The sequence below is a fragment of the Egretta garzetta genome, unplaced genomic scaffold (assembly GCF_000687185.1).
Source record: "Egretta garzetta isolate BGI_Z169 unplaced genomic scaffold, ASM68718v1 scaffold204, whole genome shotgun sequence".
Classification (NCBI taxonomy): domain Eukaryota; kingdom Metazoa; phylum Chordata; class Aves; order Pelecaniformes; family Ardeidae; genus Egretta; species Egretta garzetta.
Window position 1 is genome coordinate 107,563 of NW_009259424.1, and position 10,642 is coordinate 118,204.

At 53.2% G+C, this 10,642-nt stretch overlaps 1 protein-coding gene across 1 annotated transcript in view; it reads left to right on the forward strand.

The window, feature by feature from the left end:
* The window catches only part of CDH23 (cadherin related 23), a gene marked incomplete at its 5' end in the record, with an annotated part of 196,107 nt that overhangs the window by 77,668 nt on the left and 107,797 nt on the right, over positions 1-10,642 (forward strand). Inside the window, 2 exon segments of the mRNA XM_035892587.1 lie at positions 675-863; positions 10,352-10,501. Of these exon segments, the coding sequence (XP_035748480.1) occupies positions 675-863; positions 10,352-10,501 (339 nt within the window).

The window sequence follows — 10,642 nt, forward strand, 5'->3', positions numbered from 1 at the left end:
ACTCTTTCCTTTTGGGAAAGCAAAATCAAAGTCCTGCTAGAGACAGAGGTGCGATATGGAGTCATGACTCAGCTCTGTATTTAGACACATGTTGCCAAACCTATTTTAAGGTCTAAATCTTGTTTTCCTCTGTTGCCCTACTTTTCTCTCCCTTTAGTAGTACTATGGTGCTTAGCTCCCGGCTCCCGGTACCACCTCGGGAGATGGCAGAGGAGAAAATAGGGGTGCGCTTCGCTCCATCATGCCTTCCCTTATTTTGAGGACCACCCCTCATGTCTCGCAAAGCAATTTTTTTGGTTTAAATGTTGTGGCAGGGAAATCACCTGCTTATCCCCCAGCGTGACTCTGAGTCCTGGCAACCCGTTGCACAATAGGGGCAAGTGAGAACTTGGCCACAGGCCCCCCAGAGGAAGCGTTAACCCCCTGGGAAGGTTTGCAAGAGTGCGGTGGGTGTGAAGCATGGGTGGTGGGAGAGCTGGGCCAACATCCGTGTGTGTTAATGGGTCAGCGGTGTGGAAAGGTGCTCCAGGTTTAGCAGCAACCAACCGAGCATCCTTCCTTGGCAAGGTGGAGGAAGCAAAAGCTGTAAGAGTCGCTAACCATGGCACGCACGCTTTCTTTTACGTGTATTCTTTGAAAAATAAAGGCTGCCCTGTTGTTTTCTCTCCTTGCAGGGGACAGAGCTGAATGATGACCGGACACCCTCCAACGCCACCGTCACCACCACCTTCAACATCCTTGTCATTGACATTAATGACAATGCACCCGAGTTCAATAGCTCGGAGTATAGCGTGGCCATCCCGGAGCTGGCCCAGGTGGGCTTTGCCCTTCCCCTCTTCATCCAGGTGCAAGACAAAGACGAGGTGAGGTACCCCCGGCCACGGGTGCTCCTGTCCGTCTGTTGTAGGGCAGCACTGGTGTGGTTTTCGGGGGGGGAAGGAGAAGTCACCGATTAACCTGTGATGAGGTGCACAGTTATGTCGCGATACCCATTTTTTCAGCTCTTGCTGCTGCCCTTTCTTGGTCCCTCAAGTGCAGGCAGCCTCCACCGGGCGCAGGCACGGCGCGGGCTTCAGTGCAGCAAGGGTTGCATGGCCACGGGGAGCCAGAAAATTGGATTGGGCGGGATGCTGATTCTCACCCGCTTCCAAGGGCTTTTGTCAGGCAGCCCTTTGCCAGTCTGTTTTAGAAAGGGAAGAGGTTTTCTCTCCCAGGGGACCTGCCAAGGAGGGAAAAGGATGGACCTCCGGGCTCTCTGCCCTGGTGGGGACGTGTATGGCTGCTGTCAGGGGAGGAGGTAAGAGATACCTGCTGGTGGGGGGGCTGGAGGCAGCGTGGAGGGACTGGGATACCAGCTCATTGCTACAAACGAGCCGGCAGCATCGGAGGCTTGTTCCTCCCTCGTGTTAACGGAGCTCCGGTTGGTTACGCGCCGGTCCGTGCCACCTCGGGATTGCAGCGTGTTTTCCAGCCCTGGGCTTGCAGCCTTCAATTACTCTGATTATTTGACTTGTGCAGTTCACGTCTGGCTGCTTGTGTGCGCCGGTACCCTCCAACCCTGCCACGCAGCCTGGCGTCTGCTTCAAAGAAGTGCTGACACCTCATGGTGAACTTTCCAAAAGCCCTCGGAAAGGCTCTGGCTGCAGAGGCTACAGGCTTCTGCCGTCCCTATTCCTCTTCAGGCCGAGCAGGAGATGAGGGGAGAGGGTTTGTCAAAATAAATGGCATCGTCAGGATGTTTTCCGTGATGCTTCAGGTAAACAGTGTGATGGCACCGAGGAATACGAAACAGAACACCTCTCCCTGCCCCCCAAAATCATAGAATCGTCTAGGTTAGGAAAGACCTTTAAGATCATCACATCCAACCGTTAACCTAGCACTGCCATCCCACCGCTAAGCCCTGTCCCTAAGCACCTCGTCTGCCTGGCTTTTAAATACCCCCAGGGGTGGGAACTCGACCACCTCCCTGGGCAGCCCATTCCAGAGCCTGACAACCCTTTCCATGAAGAAATTTTTCCCAATGTCCAACCTAAACCTGCTCTGGTGCAACTTCAGACTATTTCCCCTTGTCCCATCGCCCATTACCAGGGAGAGGAGGCCAACCCCCACTTCGCTACAGCCTCCAGTCAGGCAGTTGTAGAGGTGGGTCGATTAAAATAGGCATCTTCTAAGCTACCTTTGGCTGAAGTGATGGATTTGCTTTTCCCCAGCCCTGGGTGGGGTTCACCAAGTCTTGCAAAGCCACCCAGAAATCCCTTTTTTTTTTTTTTTTTTTTTGTTCATGCAAATTGATTATGCCGCAGAACTAATAATCCACTTGTGACATGGTGTCGCCATCCGAGAGTTATGAGTTCAGCCTGAAGAGGTGCAGATGAGCTATTAAGCAGATAAAGAGACTGTTTTTTCTTGAAAATGTCAATTGCTAATAAAGGAGATATGGATATGACAGATGCTTAGGACAGTTTCTGAACAGAGCTGCTGTCGTGCTCTCTGAGAGATGTCAGCAGATCCCTTCGTGAAGGGCATTGTAACACTTCTATTTGTGCCAGGAGGATGAAGGATCTGTCATTATTTCTGGTTAAAAGCTCATTTTACTGGAGCGACTCCCATTCAAGAATTCACTTTTCAGCCTTGCTAATTTTAAAACGGGAGAATAAAAAATAGCCTTGCCTTCCCGATGGCGCCAGCAAAAAATAGACTCGGTCTTTTGGTGTATTTCTTTAACTTCCTGAGATTTCCCCAAAAGAATTGGCTGAGATTTTTAAAACTGCTGAGAGAGGACCTCTTGCGCTAAGGGAGTCTGGAGGAGTTTTGCTGTATGCCTCTTTGGAGACCATCACATTAGCACGGATTGCTTTGACCGCAGTGTTATTTTCTCTGATAAGAAGCACAGGAGAGCTGATGTCTTGGAATATCTGGAGGGAGGAAAGTTATAAGCAATTGGGGTTTTTTTTTTCTGCATTATCCTGAGGTGGATCTTTCTTATTTCCCCTGGTGAATGCTTGCAACTGGATTAGCCATCAAGGTAGTACTTTGGGGGAAAAAAAAATGGGGAGAGGATACCTAGGTCGTGAAAAAGATGTATATAGAATCATAGAATGTTTTGGGTTGGAAGGGACCTTTAGAGGTCACCTAGTCCAACCCCCCATATGAGGTAGAAGTGGGACAGCATCTGCACCCAGGCTTGTTCTCGCACTGCTTCCCAGCCAGTGTCGTTATAGAAGCCCCAAGAACCCCAAACCTTCAGTAAAAAAACTTACCGAAAGGGAAGATGCTTGCCTGACAGTGGTATTTTGGATGCTCAAGTACCTCATGAGAGTTGCAAGGCTTTTACAAACCATCTGGATCTGAGGTAGCTGAGATGGCCCCAGGCTCTCTCGGCTCTCTGTGGGTGCAGGGGTGGAGGGATGGGGACGGCGAGGACCGAGGTCTTCAGGCGGGGATGTGACTGAGGACGTGGCTGACAGAAGCTATTTCGTTGGGTTGGAAGGGACCTTTAGAGGTCACCTAGTCCAACCCCCATATGAGGTAGAAGTGGGACAGCATCTGCACCCAGGCTTGTTCTCGCACTGCTTCCCAGCCAGTGTCGTTATAGAAGCCCCAAGAACCCCAAACCTTCAGTAAAAAAACTTACCGAAAGGGAAGATGCTTGCCTGACAGTGGTATTTTGGATGCTCAAGTACCTCATGAGAGTTGCAAGGCTTTTACAAACCATCTGGATCTGAGGTAGCTGAGATGGCCCCAGGCTCTCTCGGCTCTCTGTGGGTGCAGGGGTGGAGGGATGGGGACGGCGAGGACCGAGGTCTTCAGGCGGGGATGTGACTGAGGACGTGGCTGACAGAAGCTATTTCGCCAACACGGCCTTCATGCTGGAGATGACACGATTCATTTGTGTAAGGGGCATAGGAAAACAAGAGGAGAATAAACACGTCTCTGGGGAGAACAGCTAAATAAATAAATGAGAGCAGATGGATAGAGGCACATGAAATCAAAGCTAGAGTCTTCGGGAAGATCATTTTGCTCGAGTTCTGTCTCCGGCCTCCCAACCCATGTCGTTAAGTCCTGGGAGAGCCCCTTGGCAGGTTGGCTTCTTTCCTGAGCCGAGCCATCCAGTCTTGTTCTGGCCCCTCCAGCAAATTTTGACACTTTTCCTTCAGCCCTCACGCCTGTTGAGGTCCTACTTGGATGAAGCAGCCCACACCTGAACCTTGCCCCACGTAGGGGCCCCATGGGGTTGGGTGGCTTTGGGGACCCTGCCTGCCATTGCAGCCCGGTTGTGTCTTTGTAGAGCTGGGGAAAAGGGTGTTGCGTGGGACTGGCCCTTCAAACACTGAATGGGCTGCCAAGGCCACTAAACAAGAAGGGTTTTTTTAATCAGGCCCACGCGGCCTTTTTAAATGGTGGGGTTTTGGTCTTCCTTTCTTCTGGTGTGTTTTGCACAATCTTAAATGATTGCTTTTTGAAGGAGTTAGATTAAATGATTCAGCAAAGCACTTAAAAATGTATTTATGTGGCACACAAGACCGCGCTTGAAAGCAGGCGCTTGATTTTACCTCTGTGTTTAAGTGCCTTTCTGGAGCTAGGCTGGCATTTACGTCTCAGACCAGGTACCTAAGCGAGATGCCGCCAAGGAGAAACCCGTTCCTCTGAGTCTGTTCCTTGCAAACTCCCATCTGTTGTCCATTAAATGTGGTCACGGTCTTGTCCCGAGAGGAGCTGGCTGGGGGTGTGAGGTGGGACGGGGAGCATCTCAAGAGGATGTGCCCGAGTTGAGCTGAGATGGCCCCAGATGTCAATTCGGGGTGCTGAGATGACCCCAGATGTGGATTCAGGGTGCAGCCAAAAGGTGTTCAACCAGGCGTGCTGCTCTTTCTTTCTGCATTCTCTACAGCTTATTGAAGAACGCAGGAGAAATCGGTACACGGGGTTTGCGCAGGGTTTTGGACTCAGCCTTCTATGAACCAAGAAAAAGCATTAACCTCTGTGTGGCTGAGTTTCTCTCTGCCAGATAGACAGCAAACCACTTGACTGCCTTTCCAAGGCCATTTAAGAGCTCGTTATGAAAATCTGTGGGAGTTTCCCAGTATTTAGGCTGAGCCTAAACTCAACCGGACACCACAGAAAACTGGTATGTATATACACCCCCAGGCTGGGCTTGGATTCCCGTCTCATTCACGTTGTGCTAGATCAGCAGGGACGAATAAATCCTGCGTGTGAGGCGGCAGATCGAAGCCTTGAATTCTCCACTCGGGCAGCAAGGTTTGTTTCCAGGTGGAGAATAAGTTTGCGTTAATTTGGAGTGCTGGCTTAGCTCGGGCTCCTCTGCTCCGGGGTTGGCTGAGGTGGGGGAACTCGGACGGCCTTTCTGGATATGCGGGTATTTTACAGCCCGGCGGCTTGATGCGGTATTTTAGGGAGAAGGCAAGGGTTTGGCCGTGCAGGGAAAGGAGCAGGGCACCCATCAGGGCATCCCCTATTTGAGCTTCCTATTGCTGCAAGGTCCGTAGAGGTCTATTAAGAGGAACGGCAGCGTACGTTCCCAGGGCACGCCGGAGAAGCCAGCTCTTCTATCGCAGCTCTCGCTTGATTTTCCTTGACGCGGTTGACTGAAGAGGAAGAAAAGGGCAGAGGCTGTATAAAGCACGAGTATGATGGTCTGACATTTTAAAATAATTTTTGAAACAATTCTCCAAAATAAGCATTTTGAGGAAGATAAATGGGGATTTTTTTTTTTTTTTTTAAAAAAAAAAAAAGAACAGAAAACCCAGGCCATGGGAATACGTGGTATTTGTTGCATAAAGCTACAGCGGAGACTCGCAGAGGGCTATCATATGTGCCCATGCGTGTGCAGGTGCAATATATGAATCATCCGTAACGTATATATGCATATGACAGACACGCGCCCTATAAATATGATCTACACGGCAAGGAATTGTAAAGGGGAATTGACGGCGCTCGAGTATTCTCTCCCAAAAGTGCCAGCTGCCAGTCGGGCTGAATTAGATTTCACAGGGGTTTTTGCAATACACGGAATTCACCAGCAAATTACCCTTAAAGAGGGAAAATCAATCATTTGGAGCAGAGATAAGCTGAAGGCGAGGCAGCCTCGGATTGATCCGGTCTGTGCAGGCGTGTGTGGAATTCAGCAGATAACCTGGGGAGAACGGGGAAGGAGAAAACTCCGCCGGGAGCGGGCGAGGACTGCCGCTTCGGACGGACAGAAGGACGGGAGAAAAGGGCTGCCGGCGTGGGGAGGAGGCGCGGAAAGGCCGGGGAAGCGTTTTGCTCCAGGCATCCCGCATCTTCCGCCACCCCAGGGAGGTCCTTAGGGATGCAGGGGACGAGCGCCCCGTGAGCCCTCCGATGGGTCACCGCGGCTGCTGTGCTTGGGTGCTGGGTTGAGCGATGGGTGCTGAGAGCAGGCGGGGTGCTGGGAGCCTGAGCTGGCTGGCTGGGCAGCGGGAGGGAGGCAGGCAGCTCCGGAGGGGCGAGTTAAATGCCTTCAAGTGGGTGGAGAGAATAACCCTCTTTATGCCTTGTGTTCTCAAAGGAAGGATTAAGCGTTATTTGTCTCTGACGAGAGCTAGAACCAGGCGTAAGGTACCCAAGCCGCACAAAGAAGCACTAATTGCTTTTTTTAAAAAAAACCAAAACACCTTTTGGGTTTTTTTTCCCTTTCCTCCTCCACCACTCCTGAACTCCCAGCACTTTCTTTTCTTTGCAGACCTGCCAGAACGAGGGATATTAAATGCTCCTCGGCTTTTTGTAGGTAATAGCCCATGCCTAGAATGCGGCTGGGAGGAAAGCTGGAGTTCCACTGGATTTTGTGCTTTGGAAAAGCAGGGGTCTCCGTTTTGGAAAAGCAAGCTGCAGCTGAGCTAGGGCAGGGGGAATCGAAGGGAGCCCTGTCCCGAGTCAGCAGGGGGAGAAGAAAACTGAGGAGCCCAGGTTGCTTTTTCCAAATCTTGGCTCACTCTGGGCTGAAAATGATTGCAGGCCACCAACCCACCCAGGCGGCACCTCAGTGCTTTCAGAGAGCCGTGGGATTGAGGATGGGTTGTTTGCTTGGCCAGGGTTTTGCGTTATTGTTCCTTTTACCTTGAGTTTTTGTGTAGCCATTGGTAAGTGCCGCTAAATACTTGCTTTGACTGGTGGAAGGCTGAACAATTTCTGAAGGATTTCCACATGTGCTCCAAGGAGGAAGGGGCTGGGTGGGAGCAGGAGTGATGGATGAAGCCGGTGGGCGATGCTGGGTGAAAAAGCAAGGATAAAGCTCTTCAGTCAAAGCTGGAACAGCTGATACGGCTGCTCCTGGCCTCCTGATGTGAGAAGGGGTCCCCTGGTTCATGGTAAACCATGCCCCGTGACCACGACTTGCAGGCTGGGAGACTTTCGGCCGTGGTTTAGAGCCGGTGCCTGAGCAGGTCCCGCACGGTGCCGGGGACCTCTGGAGGGACACATGTGCCCAACTCCTGGCACTCCACAGCCCCACGCCTGGGCTTCTGCCCTCGCCGGCCGGGCCGTGCTGTGCTAGCTGTGCCCGGGGACGCTCTCCCCACTGCTCCAGCCCCCTTGAACATTAAGATGGGGATGGTGCATGCGGGGCTGGCAATCTGGTCGGTCACAAATCGCTCAAATCGGAAGCACGGGGGGTAGACCAGTCAGCGGCTGCCTTTTTGGAAGTCAGGTATCGGCATGAGGTTGATGCTGGCATTGTGGCAGCAGGGACACGACGCGGCTCCTATTACGCACTCCGAGGAATACGCACGCGAAGAACAAAGTAATAATTACGCCCAACTGCAGCTATGATTGTCTTTTAGCTGAATTGACATGAAATTTCCATCAGCCACGGTGCCGGCTACGGCTGGGAGGAGGTTTGATTGCCGGGAAGGAGGCAGCGGGCAGCAGCCTCGGGCCACGGCGAGTGCTGGCCCCGTGTGCTGGCACGGGATGAGGTGAGCTGGAAAACACGCAGCCGTGTCCCGCGCAATAACAAACTCCCCTCCGAAGCCGGCTTCTTTATGGCTCAATTTGTTTCGGATGGAGGGTGCCCGCAGACGGGTTTATTATTGTAGGGTTGCTAAGCTTTGGCAGGCTGCTCATTAATTTATGCCTCTAAAGGAAGGCAAAGGGGCCAGTTTGTTTTCAGCGATGGGAGAAACCTCGAGCGATACAGGAGCTGGTGGGTAGGGGGTCGGAGGGGGGGAACGAGCGGGTAAAACGAGTTGTGCGCTGAGAGCACAGCCGCGCAGCCCATGCTCATCCTCGGCTCCGCAAAGAGATGGTGCTCGGCCGTGAGCCCCCTGCTGCGCACCAGGACCTTTGCGAGCCCGGGGAGACAGCGCTTGTTTTTCTTCTTCCCGAACACGTCTCAGATCCGTTGTTTGCTCTGGGTGGCAGGAGCAGGTAGGAAGGGGTGAAGAAAATGTAAGCGGCTCCCCCGTGGCTTCCTCCGGAGCAGGGGGTACCAGCTGTGAGCCGGGCTGAGCCGGCCCCTTCTGCTGGGCAGCTGATAACAATTTGAATATTCAGATTTGCTTTCAGCCATCCACAGGGGGCTCGCAAGCTCCGGGAACTAGGAGCAAGGAAAGCAGCATGGGGGCAGAAACAAAAAAATAAATAGCCGAATAAATATATAAATGGCAACTGGCAGCAGCCCTCCCGAGAGGCAGATGTATTCCCCTTCCCCAGACCTCGCGTGGGGAGACGGAGGCACTCGAGGGGCTGCTAATTAGGGATGGTGGGTATCTGGAGGCTGATCTCCTTCCCCAGTTGGAGGGGAATTAATCCACCTGGCTCTCTTCCCACAAATACTTGGGTTTCTTTTGATGTTTCAACTTTTATCTCATGCCTCCAATGAACCCACTCCTCTCCGGCTTCCAAGAAAATCCCTCGCATCTCACCACCACGAAAGGTGCTTTCGTGTACTGTGGGGAGGGCACCGGGCCCCAGGGCTCGGCCACAGAGCTGGGCAGGAATTCCTCAATGAAATGTGTTTTTGTTGCTGGTGGAAGATGGTCATTTGTTCTCCGTACCCTCTGCTCCCTCCCTCCCAGGCTGTGTACCGCTGTCAGGGCGCATCCCTCACTCGTGCCGGGGTTGGCACCTCCCAATTTGCCAGCAAAACAGCTTTTGGAAGGAGCTAAATCAGCCCTGCAATGGGTCCCTTTTGTTCCCTCCATCCCTCGTCCACCAGCTGAGCATTGCTGAGCTCCTGGGGCAGTGGGTGCCCCCGGGGCTTGCTCGTGTGGCTTGGTGGGTGCCCCCAGGGCTTGCTCATGTGGCTCGGTGGGTGCCCCCGGGGCTTGCTCATGTGGCTCGGTGGGTGCCCCTGGGGCTTGCTTGTGTGGCTCGGGGGTTGCCCTCAGGCTTGCTCGTGTGGCTCGGCGGGTGCTCTCAGGGCTTGCTCCCATCGTGTGGCTCTGCCGGAGATGCTCGGTTTGGCCCCGGCTCCACCAGCTGCCGGGGGGTGCAGGGAGGAGGAGGGCGGGCAGGGATGCTGCTCGTGTCGCCGGCTCTCGGCAGTCACGCTTAGCCAGCTTTTGCTATTAGTGCCCCTTCGTGCATTTAATTGGTCCCTTTTTCTGATAGGAGGGAGGTCATTCGGGGAAAATTGGAAATTCGGCTCTGGCAGCTTCTGAACTTGCTTTTCACGTGCTCTGCTGGGCCGTGCTTTGGGAAGGGGTGCTGTGCCCAGAGCGAGGGTCCTGCAATGCTGCTGTCAGTATGTCGGTGGTCCTGCTGCTTTGCCGTTGGAGAGGAGGAGTTTTCCAGCTCCCATTTTGAGCTGTCGTACAGGGAAGAGCCCTCTCTGCTTGGGACAGGCGATGAAATGCCGGCATGCGCCCCATGCGTGGATCTTGAAACAGTAGAAGGGATTTTCCCTCCGGCCGTGTGCTGTGCCAGCCCTGTGGGATTTTCCCTCTGGCTGTGTGGGTTTATCCCAGGGATGCGTTTCTTCCATGTGCATGTAGATTTTCTATAAAATGAGTGCACGTGAAAAGGAGATTTATAGAAACCGTATGCACCGTACAGCCAGTACGTGTCAAAAAACACAACCCAGAGTGCTTAAGGTCGGCGCTGAATGGCGTGACTCAACGAAACACAAGCAGAGAGACGCTGCCCTGTGTCTCCAGTGATTGCACGCTATCCATTTCTACCTGCCCAAAGGCGAAGGGCTGCGCCGAAGCTGCTGATGCTGCCAGGTTGGCATCCAACGCAGAGGCTTTGCATTCGGGTCGGTGCTTTTCTCCTGCCCTCGCCCCGGCCCTGGCTGCCCGTAGCCTTGCCCAGCCACCCTGCCAGGTCCTTCGTCCTTTGTCACTGTCCACCTTCCTCTCTCCCTTCCCAGGGACCCAACAGCGTTTTTGAGGTTTACCTGGTGGGCAACAACTCCAACCACTTCATCATCTCGCCGACCTCCATCCAGGGGAAGGCGGACATCCGTGTCCGTGTGGCGGTGCCGCTGGACTTTGAGACCATTCCTCGCTACGAATTTTCGGTAGGGCTGCACCCCTGTGCTCTGGGGGACATCCGTATTGTTAAGGGTGACCGTTAACCAGGCTTCTCTCTTCCTCTCTCTGATCCACGCTATGCAATGCCGAAGCATTACAAAATGGCTAAAAAATGGAAATAATAATAA